General features: G+C 46.1%; 1 protein-coding gene across 1 annotated transcript; it reads left to right on the top strand.

Moving 5' to 3' along the window:
* Positions 1–4,013: 4,013 nt before the first annotated feature.
* NRBP1 (nuclear receptor binding protein 1) lies at positions 4,014–15,121 on the top strand. Its single transcript, XM_014850380.3, has 18 exons — positions 4,014–4,441; positions 7,200–7,429; positions 7,856–7,978; positions 8,155–8,256; positions 8,642–8,731; positions 8,884–8,924; positions 9,293–9,387; positions 10,893–10,976; positions 11,163–11,221; positions 11,383–11,481; positions 12,662–12,794; positions 12,974–13,079; positions 13,485–13,535; positions 13,633–13,768; positions 13,965–14,018; positions 14,106–14,169; positions 14,430–14,485; positions 14,569–15,121. The coding sequence occupies exons 2-18, from the start codon at positions 7,220–7,222 to the stop codon at positions 14,671–14,673; spliced, it is 1,608 nt and encodes a 535-aa protein (XP_014705866.1). The 5' UTR covers positions 4,014–4,441; positions 7,200–7,219; the 3' UTR covers positions 14,674–15,121.
* Positions 15,122–15,127: the final 6 nt, after the last annotated feature.

The raw sequence follows: 15,127 nt of genomic DNA, 5'->3' as shown, positions 1-15,127 counted from the left end.
ATATATAAAGAGCTCTTACAAGCCAATAAGAAAAACATGATGAGCCCAGTAAGAAAATACACAAAGAACATGAACAGGCAAGAAACTAAAGAGAAAATGCAATTGGTCAATAAACATATGAAAACAATGGTGCTGGAACAACTGGACATCCATATGCAAAAAAAACAAATCCAGACACAGATCTTACACCCTTCACAAAAATTAACTCAAAATGGATCATAGACTTGAACGTAAAATGAAAACTATAAAATTCCTAGAAGATAACATAGTAGAAAACATAGATGACCTTGGGTATGGTGATGCCTTTTTAGATACAACACCAAAGACACAATCCATAAAAAAAATAATTGATATGCTGGACTTCAGTAAAATTAAAAACTTCTGCTCTGCTAAAGACAATGTCAAGAGAATTAGAAGACATGCCACAAACTGCAAGAAAATATTAGCAAAAGACACATATGATAAAGGACTGTTATCCAAAATATACAAAGACTCTTAAAACTTAACAATAAGAAAATAACCTGGTTAAAGAAAGGGTCAAAGACCTAACAGACACCTCACCAAAGAAGATATACAGACGGCAAGTAATATATGAAAAGATCCTCCTCATCAAATGTCATCAGGGAAATGAAAATTAAGACGAGATAGCGCTATACACCTATTAGAATGACTAAAATCCAGAACACCAATAACACCACAAATGCTGGTGAGGATGTGGAGCAACATGAACTCTCATACATTGCTGGTGGGAAGGCAAAACAGTAGAACAACTTTGGAAGACAGTTTGGTGGTTTCTTATAAATCTAAACATACTCAACTTATGATCCAGAAATTGCACTCCTTGGTATTTCCCCAAAAGAGTTAAAAAGTTATGTCCATGGGGCTGGCCTGGTGGTATAGTGGTTAAGTTGGCATGTTCTGCTTTGGCAGCCCAGGGTTCGCAGGTTCGTATCTCATCACAGACCTACACACGACTGGTCAAGCCATGCTGTGGTGGCGTCCCACATACAAAATAGAGGAAGATCAGCACAGTTGTTAGCTCAGGGACAATCTTCTTCACCAAAAACAAACAAACAAACAAAAACATTAAAAAAAAGTTATCTCCACACAAAAGCCTGCACATGGATGTTTACAGGAGCTTTATTCATAATTGCCAAAACTTGGAAGCAACCAAGATATCCTTCAGTAGGTGAGTGGATAAATTAACTGTAGTACATCTAGACAATGGGGATATTATTCAGCACTAAAAAGAAATGATCTATCAAGCTATGAAAAGACATGGAGGAGCCTTAAATGCATCTTACTAAGCGAAAGAAGCCAGTCTGAAAAGGCTATAAACTATGATTCCAACTATACGACATTCTGGAAAAGGCAAAACTATAGAAACAATAACAAGATTAGTGGTTGCCAGGGATGGGTAGGGAGAGCTCAGAAGATTCTAGGGCAATAAAAATACTCTGTATTATATAATGACAGATATACACGTGCTGTTATACGTTTGGCCAAACCCATAGAATATACAACAGCAAGAGTGAACCTTAAGGTAAATTATGGACTTTGGATGATTATGACAGGTTGATGTAGGTTCATCCTTGGTAAAAAGCATACCATTCTGGTGAATGATGTTGACAATGGGAGAGATTATGCATATGTGGGGGTAGGAGGTATACGGGAAATCTCTCTACCTTCCTCTCAATTTTGTTGTAAACCTAAAGCTGTTCTAAAAAAGTCTTAGGGACCATCCCGGGGCCAAGTTGTTAATTCATGTGCTCTGCTTTGGCAGCTCTGGGTACAGCGATTCAGATCCTGGGCACAGACCTATGCACTGCTCATCAAGCCATGCTGTGAGGGCCAGCCCCATGGCCAAGTGGTTAAGTTCGTGTGCTCTGCTTCGGTGGCCCAGGGTTTCGCTGGTTTGGATCCTGGGCGCAGACATGGCACTGCTCATCAAGCTATACTGAGGCGGCATCCCACATGCCATAACTAGAAGGACCCCCAACTAAAAATATACAACTATGTACTAGGGGACTTTGGGGAGAAAAGAGGAAAAATAAAATCTTAAAAAAAAAACAAGCCATGCTGTAGTGGCATCCTACATAGAGGAACTAGAATGACTTGTAACTAGGATACACAACTAGGTACTAGGGCTTTGGAGAGGAAAAAGAAGACAAAGATTGGCAACAGATGTTAGCTCAGGGCCAATTTCCTCAAAAAAAAAAAAAAAGATGTTTAACTTCTTCTAACTGAATACATATATGCAAATTAAAACAGCATGATATCTTTTTTTTTCTTAATATATCACTAAAGTTGAAAAGATTGGCAATACCCAATGTTGGTAAGGATGTTAGGGGGCAAGAACCCTAACATACTCTAGGTGGTATTGTTATTTGAGACCTTTCTGAAGAGCAAGTTGGCAATATCTATTCAAATTAAAATGTTCTTAGCCTTTGATTTAGCAAGCAATTCCACTTCTAAGAATGTAATCATTTTTGCAAGTAGGCAAAGATGTATGTAGTGGAATGTTCATTACAGCTTTATTTGTAATAATAAATGTTGGATACAACCCCAATGTCCACTGGTAGTTATTAAACACTGGCACATTTAGACAATGAAATATTCTACAATGGTTAAAAAATTAAAGTAGTGCTATATGTGCTGCCCTGGAAAAAAGCGAAAACAGTAAATTGAAAAAGATTATGTAGGGGCCCACCCAGTGGCGCAGTAGTTAAGTGCGCACATTGTGCTTCGGCGGCCTGGGGTTTGCCAGTTTGCATCCCTGGTGCAGACGTGGCACGGCTTGGCAAGCCATGCTGTGGTAGGCGTCCCACATAGAAAGTAGAGGATGATGGGCATGGATGTTAGCTCAGGGCCAGTCTTTCGCAAAAAGAGGAGGATTGGCAGCAGATGTTAGCTCAGGGCTAATCTTTATCAAAAAGAAAGAAAAAGAAAAACGGGAGTTTGAGGATGCCAATGGGTCCCCTATGCGCATTTGAAAAAAGAAGCTAGTTGAAAGGGAAAAGTTGATAATGCCAAGGCACAAACAGAAGAGAATGGGAAACGATAATGCTATTATCAACTGATATTTAATGAATGTTTACCATGGGCCAGGTGTTCCAATTGCTTTGGAACCCGCAGGGAGAAAAGGTTAATCCGGGAGTGGAGGAGGAACATCCTTTCTTTGAGATTGGAACAAAGTTTCTCAACCTCAGCTCCCTGAAATGATATGCTAACTTTGATGGGCTAATGCATTTTTAATAAATCTAAAATTTCATCCATAATTTTCATCCGATTTCTAAAGGAGGGTTTGAATCCTCTCTTTCAAAGGTAAAAGCATCAAGGAAGGAAGAAAGATTGATTTTTTAAATAAATATTTTGAAGTGAAAAAATGAGAGAGCTTTTGCCAAATATCCTTCCTATCAGTTGAGTAGGATTAGAGATTCCTTTTAAAGACAGTGAAATTTAGTGATTATGACATTCTCAAATTCTAATGATTGATTCATCCTCCTCCCTCTATAATACGTGTCTAATGGCAGAGTGAACTTCTATCCTTCAGGCTCTGCGTTTAGTTTTCACAGATCAATAGATTCATCCAGAATCTATCATCTTTTCTTTCCGCCTCCTCGCAATCTAAATTCTTCCAAACATTTTTTCACGGAAGTTTTCTTTGATGTATATTACTGTTTTGGATTCTGGACTCGGCTCTTAATCAACTTTCGGTAAGTAGCTTAATACCTCTGATTCAGTTTTTTTGTATTTGTCAACTGTCATTGAGTGATAATTTCAATTTCTTATTAGGATCAAATGAGATAACATCTGTGAAAATCCCTTGCAAAGTTTTGGCAAATAGTGCTATGCAATCAATAAACTTTAACTATTAATTTTCAGTGTCAACGTGTTCAGTAATTTTTTAAAGCTTTCTGAAGAATTGGTGTCCTGCGCGCAGTCTCGCTCCCAAATAATGAAAGTGGGCTGGGCGCTCCTCTTGGATTGAGGCTACGTCTTTCGCTCCTTTTGTCTTTCAGTCGGACTAGAACCGTCATGGCGCCTTCAAGAAGAGGGGGAAGGCCTTCCTTTCGCACAGCAGAAGCATCAGGAGCACCTGGACTGCACGGAGGGGTGGACAGAGAGACGACTCAGTCGAGACCGAAAATACCGTAGACTCGGAGAGGTCTCGGCCGGACAGGCTCAAGGGGAGGAGACCCGGTTGAAGACTATCCCTGCGAGCGACCGTCTACCCGGGGCACCGCCCACCCCGGCCGCCTTGTCCAATGGAAACCCAACGGCAGTGCGGCGCCGCTCATCTGTTGGTCCCGACGCCGCGAGGGCGGGGCCTGCAGTTCGGTTGCGCGGCGGAGTGCAGCTGTGAGGGAGTCTCTGTGGTCCCGGGCCCCGGAACCCGAGCTGGAGCTGCAGCGCAGGCTGCCGGGAGCGGAGTCGGGAGGTGAGCGCCGAGGGAAATGAAGGGAAGGCAGGGTTCGGCGAGAGGATGGGAGGATCGGCCTCTGCGGCCCGACGGGTCGGGGGGACCCTGGCAGGCGGGTGTCGAGGCGGCCCTGCTCACTCGGCGGCCCTGTTCACCCTGCGGCCCAGGCCCGGCCCGCCGGAGCCGACGGGCTGCCGCGGCCCCACAGTCCCTGCCTCGTCGACCTGCGCCGAGTGACGGCGGCCCGGAATTCTGCCGGCGCGGGGCCCTGGGCCCTGGCGTTCGTGCCGAACTGGGGCTGACGAGAGGCGGGGCCCGCGGCGGGGGCGGGGGCGGGGGCGGCGGCCGCGGCCCCGGAGGCCTGCGGAAGCGCAGCGTCTGGGCCGCGCCTGCTCGCGGGGGCTGCGCGCCGATTGCGCGGGGGCGTGGCCTGCGCCCTTGACGGCGCCGCGGGGCCGCCTTTGATGAGGTGGCCGCCGCTCACTCCCGGGGCCTGCCTGGCGGGCCTGCGCTCCCCTGCAGACACCCAGCAGGGCGACCTGTTGGAGTGTGCGGTTCCCTCCCTGAGCTTGCTTTACATCTGACTGGACAGTCCCGCAGGCCTCAGAGGCCCTCTTTGGACTGCTCAGGGGGAGGGCATCCCAGAGGCCTGTGGTGGCCTGCCAGCTGTTGCTACGGAGTTGAAATGCAGAGGGGCTGCACTCCAATAAATGAAAGTCTCGGAGAAAAACTTTGCTGGACAATCTACCTACATGGCTCAGAAGTGAACACGCGATGCAGCTCGGGGTGGCTGGAGGCGGCGAGGAGATTCCCTTTAGGGGCGTAAATGGCCTTTTCCATATGAGATCTCATTTAAACCTCTAAACAACCCTGGGACAAAACTCCCAGTGTTGCACAGGTTTCTTCATTAGTAGGGAAGTGCGGGGGATCTTGAGCATTGCCTTCACTTTGCCTACAGGGGAAAGACTGGGGAGGGAGAGGACAAGCACATTCCAACGGCATGTCTAGGACTGATGAAGGTTTGGCTTCTCTTGTGCCCTACTGTGGGTTCATTGTGCCCCGGGTCCAGAAGTTTCTTTTAAGCCCATTGGCTCCAGGCTTCTTGTATTAGAATTCCACTGGTATTTCCCATTGTAATCTAGCTGGAAATTTTACTTAGCTGTTCAGATTCAAGATGCATTCTATAAATATAGTTTCTCTAGAAAGTAACCTATATGAACTGTCGTACCATTTTCTTAGCTACTTTTTAGTGGAAGAAGGAAAATGATCTCTAAATCAAATTTTCTGGTAGATAGCTAAGACGTGTTATCTACTACGTGGATAGTAGTTTTCCTGGCTGGTTGAAGGAAATCTCTCTATGATAGGCAAGGACCCAGAAAATAACATAGGGAAATAACATCTTTCCAGATTTTCTCTGTAGTGCTTTTTTGTCCTCTGATATTTACTAGAATGTCATCTAATCAGAATCTCCAGACTTGGTTTCGACATAGTCTAGGTTGAGGACAGAGATGAGCAGAAGGGGGCATTCCAGAGTTCTAAAAAGAAATAAGGGCTTTTCAGAAAGATTGGTTTGTTCAGAGGCTTCTTCATTCTGAACTTAGAGGAGCAAATCTACTTTCTGGGACATTTTCATTCTGGAGAGCACTTCCTTGAGCCCAGCACACACAGGTTCTAACTCCTTCACAGCCTTTGTTTTTAGAGATATGGAGTAATATTCAGTGGTTGTCCTGTGCCTATCTGGACAAGTAAGTGACATTTAGCTTTTGAGAATTCTTTTCCTTCAAGTAGCCATGTCCCTGAGAAAATGTTATACTATATAGTACTTTTTCCTACATGGCAGTATGTTGAGTTATTTGTGCTTGAAATGAATGCCTTTGTTGGATCCAGTTCCCCAGAGAATGCAGCCTTTGAGCCATGTGAATGAAATGAAAGCTGAAAGTTTAAAGTCTTAGATCGTCCTTAAATTTGTGGCTCCATGGGTGTGAGTATCTCATTTAGTTTAGTCACTATTATATCTCAAGCATCTAGCCCAGTGCTTGGCCCAAATAAGTGCTTAATAAACATTTGTTGAATGACTGAATGAAAAAAAATGTTGCTAACCAATACCCATTTGCCACAGTCACATCACAGGGAAGGTGAGGTCATCAGGGATGAAGTCACTAACCGCTGCCAGTCACCTGGCCTAATAGTAGCCTCCCCTTGGACTGGCAGGCTCATTCTGTGTATAGGAGGGGTGGATAGTGAATGCCAACGTTAATTCTAGCAGAATAAATCAGCCGAGGGTTTCAGCTGAATAAATTGGCTGAGAGTGCTAAAGGTCCAGCCTTAAGGCTGGTTCAGTGGAACATTTTGGTATTTGCCATCATCTGTTCTGAATAGTGCCCATGTAGCTTAGTTCTTGAGCACAATGCAAATAGGGGTAGGTGAGGATTCACAGGGAAGGCTATGGGGTGAGTTAGTGCTGAGAAGGAATGGAGCCTCTGATTTCACTTCAATTTGGACCTTACTAAGGGGAGTTATACTGCCGTAAATCTTGTGTTTGCCACTTCTGGGTGGGTCATCTTCAACCAAGATAGCTCTCCTCTAGACTACGAGAGTAGTTAATGTTTCATTGTTCAGACAGGACTAATTCTGGTTTTGGATTTAAAGGAAACAAGGGAGGTATATGTTTTATTTTATTTTTAACCCCAGATGAAGTTATTAGGGGATTAAATCTTTATACATCTATCTTAACTCTCTCTGCCTTCTCCCTCCGACCTTGCCCCACCCAATGTAGGCCTGAGTGTTTGTTCCAGCATGTCGGAGGGGGAGTCTCAGACAGTACTCAGCAGTGGCTCAGACCCAAAGGTAGAATCCTCATCCTCAGCTCCTGGCCTGACGTCAGTGTCACCTCCTGTGACCTCCACCACCTCAAATGCTTCCCCAGAGGAAGAAGAAGAAAGTGAGGATGAGTCTGAGATCTTGGAAGAGTCACCCTGTGGGCGCTGGCAGAAGAGGCGAGAAGAGGTAAGGTGGTGGCAGTATTACTTTTGGAAGAGTGAATTCTAAGAAGTGAGAAGTGGAGAGGCAAAGTCTCAAAAGGGCAGAGGCTGGCCCCGTGGCAAAGTGGTTAACTTCGTGCGCTCCACTTTGGTGACCCAGGGTTTCACTCATTTGGATCCTGGGCGCGGACATGGCACCGCTCGTCAAGCCATGCTGAGGCGGCATCCCACATGCCACAACTAGAAGGACCCACAACTAAAAATATACAACCATGTACCGGGGGGCTTTGGGGAGAAAAAGGAAAAATAAAATCTTAAAAAAAAAAAAAGTCTCAAAAAGGCAGATCAAACTTCAACAGGTTGGAGCCTATGAGAAGATGATCGTATAGAGTATTAAAATGGAGGGTTCATGAGGTAACTTTAATTCCCTTTCATTTGAATTTCTTCTCAGGTGAATCAACGGAATGTACCAGGCATTGACAGTGCATACCTGGCCATGGATACAGAGGAGGGTGTAGAGGTTGTGTGGAACGAGGTACAGTTCTCTGAGCGCAAGAACTACAAGTTGCAGGAAGTAAGTAATGGTGAAAGGATGCAGCCTGTGGGGTGTTAAAGAGGAATTGGTGTTGGGAAGCTGACTGTGAGGAGAGTTGTCTTGGGTTAAGTTATTTCTTGGGAGGGATAGGGAATGGTTTTTGGGATTACAGTGCTTTCTGAACTCTGTTATCACACTGTCTCCCCTGTTCCCAGGAAAAGGTCCGTGCTGTGTTTGATAATCTGATTCAGTTGGAACATCTCAACATTGTTAAGTTTCACAAGTATTGGGCTGATGTTAAAGAGAACAAGGCCAGGGTAAGAACTTTTTCTTGAGCTTACTGCAGAGAGACTAGCTGCGTTTATTGTTTCTTTTACAGTCAGAAATTAAAACAAGGTAGTTTTGAAAGAAAACTGGAATCAGCTGCTGTGGAGATGAGAGTACGGCTTTGACCTATGCCTTTTGTCTGGTTATAGTCAGGGCAGAAATGAATGAACTTTCGTTTCCTTCTTTCTATAGCTTGTGTTGCTCAGTAGTTTTCATTGTCCTGTCAAAGCTAAGGAAGTGAAGCTAAGAACAAAAGGAGAGAAACTTTAAAAAAAAAACCCAGGCTTCCAAATTTAATATATATCTGCTGTATAGGTCACTAGGAAAAGGATCATTTCTACTGTAAAGCCTTATTTGTGTGCTTTGCCTCTCCAGGTCATTTTTATCACAGAATACATGTCATCTGGGAGTCTTAAGCAATTTCTGAAGAAGACCAAAAAGAACCACAAGACTATGAATGAAAAGGTATGGAGGGAGAGCAGACAAAGCTTTAGGCTAGTTTAGGGGTTTTAAAAGATTATGTTAATTACGAAGCTGGTCAGGAAGGGATGGAGGGAAGTGTTTGGAAGGTTAAGAGAGGAAATTACTCCTGACTGTTGGATCAAACTCTGTTCCAGGCTTGGAAGCGCTGGTGCACACAAATCCTCTCTGCCCTAAGGTAAGTAGGATCTGGTTAGTGTCTTGCCCATATTTATTCCTGATTTAGTTCCTCCAAGCAGATTTCAGGGCACTACTCTCTTATTCTTTTCTGCCTCTCCCACTTTCTTTGAGTCATGTTCTGTCAAGTTTAGGCCCCTATGGGTCTATTAAAGGGTCATCCTAATGCCCTAACCACGACACTGTTTCCCACCTCTTTCTCCTAGTGCTTATCCAGTTATTTAACTCATCAGGCATAATGGAGATTCAGAGTGTGGGGATTATCTTTGTGGTGACCAGCAGGAGACCAGGCCCTTGTTCCTCTTAACCCTTGGGTTCCCCCTGCCCTAATTTCCCAGTGGCCCCTCTAACAGCCCAGTGCCCCCACAGCTACCTGCACTCCTGTGACCCCCCCATCATCCATGGGAACCTGACCTGTGACACCATCTTCATCCAGCACAACGGACTCATCAAGATTGGCTCTGGTGAGGGGAGGGAGAGGTTCTGGGCAGGGGAGCCTCGGGAATTTGGGAACTATGGGGGTAAGATGAAAGGAATGGGGGAGAGCAGAGCAAAATTCTGAGGTATGGGCTGGTGATAAGAGGAAGGACCTTGCTAGGCATAATTCATAGGGAGAGGCCAGTTAATTAGTGGAGAGGGGGTATGGTCTAATCTTGCACCTTTTCGAAGGGAAATGGGTTAATAGAGAGATCTTGATAGTAGGTTGGGAAAGGGCAAGAGATGGGTGTAAGGTCTGACTTGAGCCCCTGGGGCAGACCCTACCAAAGGAGGTTCCAGGCTGTGCCTGCTGTGAGTGCTTTCATTTGCTGTGTATCTGTGTGCAGTGTATAACATTTCTGTGTGTTGTGTCTGTGTGTTTGTGTGTCCATTTGTCTGGGGCTTGGCTGCTCCATGGCTCACAACTTTTCTCTGTTTTCCTCCCTCCCGCTTACGGGCTGCTCTGTTCCCAACAGTCTTTCATAGGATTTTTGCTAATGGTGAGAGCTCCCTCTGCCCCACTTGGGGCTCTGTTTGTGCTCCCTCCGCTCTCCTTTGCGGCTGCCCAGTGCATGCAGTCGTGGGAGCAAGCTCTGTTCCTTTACCCGCCCTGCCTAATTATGCCTGCTTGGCCTCTGCCCCACCAGCCCTCCACCTGCTTGCCTTTCCATAACCTGCTTGTTCCGTGTGGATTCTGCCTGGCTGGCCACTTATGTCCTGGATTCTTATTCCCCCTCATCATCAGGCTGGTTCTCTAATTGTGCTCCCAGACTCTCTGTGACTTGTAGTCATTGTTTATGATCTGAGTGAGTCCAAACTGGGCCCTGCCCTGGTTCCTCGTTCAGTTCTGTGGCAGGCAATGTTGAGGAATAAGGTTAGAGCAGGGGTCTCAAAATTTTCGTGGATTGAAAGTGAAAGTGATTCAAGGGTATTGGTTCAATTTTGGGCTATTTTTGAGTTTCAGTCAGCACAAATGGGTAAGAAGGGGGCTAGCTACTTGGGTGTGTATTGTTAATCCTTCTAATCCATCTTTATCCAAGTTTCTGAGCTCTCTAATTATTCCACGTTAGGAAGGGCTGCCTGTGTTTTTAATGCTATTTGCAGGGTGGATGGAAGGACTAGATCAAACATTTTCCTGTGATCAGGGATTAAATGTACCTGGGCTTTGGGGAAGTTGAACAGGTCACAAGTGAAAGATTTTCCTTAGACTGTGTTCCTTGACTAACCCAAAGCCTGCATGTACCTGTTAGTTTAGTGTGGAGCTTTTGTTGCTGCTGAGTTCGGGACCTTAGATGAGAAGTGGTAGACCTGAGAAAGGGGAGGTAGGTGGTGTTCCTGCTTAATCTGTAGTTCATGATGGGAAACGGATAGGTTTGAGTCTTTTGAGGGTTAGAGACTTCAGGAGAGAATTGGGCTTTTGGGGGCCTCTCTTTGGAGTGAGACTATGCTTTGTTGATGGTGGTCAGATTGTGGGTATCTCCCCTACTCCCAGTGGCTCCTGACACTATCAACAATCATGTGAAGACTTGTCGGGAAGAGCAGAAGAATCTACACTTCTTTGCACCGGAGTATGGAGGTGAGGCATCCCAGTTTCTCTGCCTGTGCCCATCCCCCAGGTTTCCCACCTTATAACCTGAGGGACAGAGGTAACATAACTGAAACTTTCAGTCCTCTCCTGGCATACAAAAGGTGTTTTTAAGGCATTTCTGCTACTCCCTGCCCCCATCCTCTGACTCACCAAAGTCGTCTTTGTTTTCCCTAGAAGTTACTAATGTGACAACGGCAGTGGACATCTACTCCTTTGGCATGTGTGCACTGGAGGTTAGGAGACTGGGGCAGGGGTATTGAAAGGGGGAGTCAAATTAGAAGATGGAAGGGGGAAATGGAGGGAGGATGAGTAAGGTACTGGTCTTGAGGGAGTGATTGTGGGAGCCTTGAGGTTCTTAGGTCTCTACTTTTCCTTTTTATTTCCCTCACTGCAGATGGCAGTGCTGGAGATTCAGGGCAATGGAGAGTCCTCATATGTGCCACAAGAAGCCATCAGCAGTGCCATTCAGCTTCTAGAAGACCCATTACAGAGGGTAAGAATCTTCAGGATTGCTCCCTCCTCAACAGACTTCGAAATGTCTTCAGGTTCTTCTTCCTTTCTACCTACTGGAAATATGCTCTCTTCTAAGAGCAAGAGAACATAAAGCAGAAAGGACAGGCAAAAGCAGTGAACATTTCCCTAGGTGGTGCCTACCATGTTTTTTGTATACACACACCCAGGTTTAAGATGGGTAATACTGAGGTTGAAGGGTGTGTGTTAATTTAGGCTGTCTATATGGATGTAAACTACTTTGATGGTTACCTCAAATAATTGGCATACACTCTGAGACAACCATTTTGATATTTTTAAACAAATCAATCAGCTTGAATTAATCAAATCAGTCATTTGGGGTTTTCTATTTATATAATTTTAGTTATGGTACATGCTCTGAAATAATGAGCTAAGATTTAAAGACTATAGGGTTATGAATCAAGTAGATAGATTATAGTAAGTAGAGGCTAGACAGAAAGGTCCAAATAATAAGGACAGTTTGTAACTCAGATAAGTGTAAAAGGAAGCAGGAGAGAAAAGAAGGAAGACTAGTGGAAAGTCTTGAGGCTGGTGCGGAATAAGTTTCTAGTTCAGTGTTAGTGTGGGGTGTTCAAGTGGAAGATTAGATATATGACTTGTTGGCCTTTAAGACTGAAAGGAGGAAAGCAAGTTGTCATGGGACCTATGAGGTGGAAAAGGGAGTGGTTAGAGGAAGCTTGGGGAAATGAATTTAACACATGATTGGAGTGCACAAAGGACATTGTGGTACTGGGCTTGGGAAATAAAAAGGTGGTGAATATTACTGACACAACCGGTATATTTGGGAAGAGAGAAAGTAAATTTGGCAAGGGTTGGAGAAGATAAGCAGTGAGTGGGCTAATGAGACAGAGAGGTAGAAAATAAGGAAAAAGAAATCATGAGTTTGAATAGTAAAAAGAAGAGAAAGCTTGTAGTTGGAGAGTAGAAAAATAATTAAAACCAGAAAGACAGGGAGAGATACCTTTCATAGAATACCTTATAGTTTTCAAGGCTCTTTCAAATACCTTTAGCAATTTGTTCCCTCAACAGGTGCTGAGCACCTAGTATGTATAAAGCCTTGTGCTAAGTATAATGAGAGAGAAAGATGAACACAGTAGGGTGCTTGCTAGATGCCTGCTCCACTTCCTTGTTCCCATTTGTAGGAGTTCATTCAAAAGTGCCTGCAGTCTGAGCCTGCTTGCAGACCAACAGCCAGAGAACTTCTGTTCCACCCAGCACTGTTTGAAGTGCCCTCGCTCAAACTCCTTGCTGCCCACTGCATTGTGGGACACCAACGTAAGTCCCTTTGGCCCCCCTAGGAATTTTCTTATGGTCTGGAACCTTGTAACTATTACTGGCATGCTCTCTTTCCTCTTCTACTTCCAAAGGGATTCTTCACTCGTAGGACCCCTGTGCCTTCTGTGATATTAATCTGATTACCCCTCTGTAACTTCTCATTCCATCATGCCCTCCAGACATGATCCCAGAAAATGCTCTGGAGGAGATCACCAAAAACATGGATACCAGTGCTGTATTGGCTGAAATCCCTGCTGGACCAGGAAGAGAACCAGTTCAGACTTTGTGAGTAACTAACTGAAAGAGTCTGAAAGGGACAGATTGGTCACTGCTACCCTGAGCGTTCTGTCAACTATCCTTTTTTTCTTTTTTTTTGAGGAAGATTAGCCCTGAGCTAACTGCTGCCAATCCTCCTTTTTTCGCTGAGGAAGACTGGCCCTGAGCTAATATCCATGCCCATCTTCCTCTCCTTTATATGTGGGACGCCTGCCACAGCATGGCTTGCCAAGTGGTGCCATGTCCGCACCCGGGATCCAAACTGGCAAACCCCGGGCCGCCGAAGCGGAATGTGCAAACTTAACTGCTGCACCACTGGGCCGGCCCCTCAACTCTCCATTTTATGGGAATGGTTGAATCTGCTATTTTGCTTGTTTCCTTCCTTCCATCTTCTTGCTCTCTTTTCTCCTCCAGGTACTCTCAGTCACCAGCTCTGGAACTGGATAAATTCCTTGAAGATGTCAGGTGAGAGAAGAGTGAGAAGAAAGCCTTCCTTAGGAAGCAGGAGTGGGTGTCCTAAGGCATTCTCAGAGCCCATGTGACCTGTCTAATTTCCCTTTAGGAATGGGATCTACCCCCTGACAGCCTTTGGGCTGCCTCGGCCCCAGCAGCCACAGCAGGAGGAGGTGACATCACCTGTGGTGCCCCCCTCTGTCAAAACTCCAACACCTGAACCAGCTGAAGTGGAGACCCGGAAGGTGGGGCTATGTGGGTGTGGATGTCTGGTCATGGTGGGAATGAGAGAGGACATCTCAACGCTTTGTTCTTTAGAGGAAAGAATGCATTTCTGCTACCTGGCTGTCATGTCCTGTGGGCTGGAAAGGCTTCCAGTTGTTGGGGGTTTTTTACTGACTAGTCTCTACTCTAGTAACCCTCTCTGTCCCCTCTCTCTAGGTGGTGCTGATGCAGTGCAACATTGAGTCAGTGGAGGAGGGAGTCAAACACCATGTAAGGCTCAGGGCCAGGACTGCGTAGGGCTGGGTGGCCAGAGGGTAGGGAGGAGGAGCCTGATTTTCTGATTGTCCTATTCTCCAGCTGACGCTTCTGCTGAAGCTGGAGGACAAACTGAACCGGCACCTGAGCTGTGACCTGATGCCAAGTGAGTCTCTCCTTTTCCTCAGCATGGAGAGTCTACTAGTCTTATCTATGAGGGACATACTCAGGGGTGGGGAAGGTGACAGGGCACTAACACATTGACTCACATAGAATGAATATCTTAGTCCCTAAAATTGGAGGGTGGATCTGCCAATTTTGCTTGTATCATTCTTTCCCAGCCAGGGTAACCCGACTGGGGCTATTCGCAGGGCTCTGTGCCCCTCGCTCCCATGCTGTGCTCACTCTCTCCTGTTTCTCTGTCAGATGAGAACATCCCCGAGTTGGCAGCTGAGCTGGTGCAGCTGGGCTTCATTAGTGAGGTGAGGTTTCTGTCTTCAGCTGCCCTGGCTGCCTCCATTCTTCTCTGCTCTCAGCCGGTCTCACTGAGCTCTTCTCCCCCTAGGCTGACCAGAGCCGACTGACTTCTCTGCTAGAGGAGACCCTGAACAAGTTCAATTTTGCCAGGAACAGCACCCTCAACTCAGCCGCTGTCACCGTCTCCTCTTAGAGCTCACTCGGGCCAGGCCCCTAATCTGAGCTGTGGCTGTCACTAGATGTGCCACAGCCCTCCTGCCCCTTCCCCCCAGTCAGTATTACCCTGTGAAGCCCCTTCTCTCCTTTATTATTCAGGAGGGCTTTGGGGCTCCCTGGTTCTGAGCATCACCCTACCCCTTCTCCCTCTCTTCCTCCCCTCTGCACTTTGTTTACTTGTTTTGCACAGACGTGGGCCTGGGCCTTCTCAGCAGCCGCCTTTTAGTTGGGGGCTAGTAGCTGATCTGCCGGCTCCTGCCCAGCCTGTGTGGGAAGGAAGCCCACCGGCACTGGGGGAGCCGAGTTCTACAATCCCGCTGGGGCGGACGGGGCGGGAGAGGAGGGTGGTGCTGCAGTGGTGGCCCTGGGGGGCCATTCGATTCGCCTCAGTTGCTGCTGTAATAAAAGTCTACTTTTTGCTAAAAGCGTCG

This window comes from Equus asinus, chromosome 6 (assembly GCF_041296235.1).
Source record: "Equus asinus isolate D_3611 breed Donkey chromosome 6, EquAss-T2T_v2, whole genome shotgun sequence".
Taxonomy (NCBI): Eukaryota; Metazoa; Chordata; class Mammalia; order Perissodactyla; family Equidae; genus Equus; species Equus asinus.
Note: the sequence above shows the minus strand (reverse complement) of the source record. Positions and strands in the feature narration are given on the sequence as shown.

Coding starts and splice junctions, on each gene's coding strand:
- NRBP1 (XM_014850380.3), top strand. CDS start 7,220: ATGTCGGAGGGGGAGTCTCAGACAGTACTCAGCAGTGGCTCAGACCCA. Junction 7,979..8,154: donor AGAACTACAAGTTGCAGGAA/GTAAGTAATGGT, acceptor CCCTGTTCCCAG/GAAAAGGTCCGTGCTGTGTT. Junction 11,482..12,661: donor TAGAAGACCCATTACAGAGG/GTAAGAATCTTC, acceptor TCCCATTTGTAG/GAGTTCATTCAAAAGTGCCT.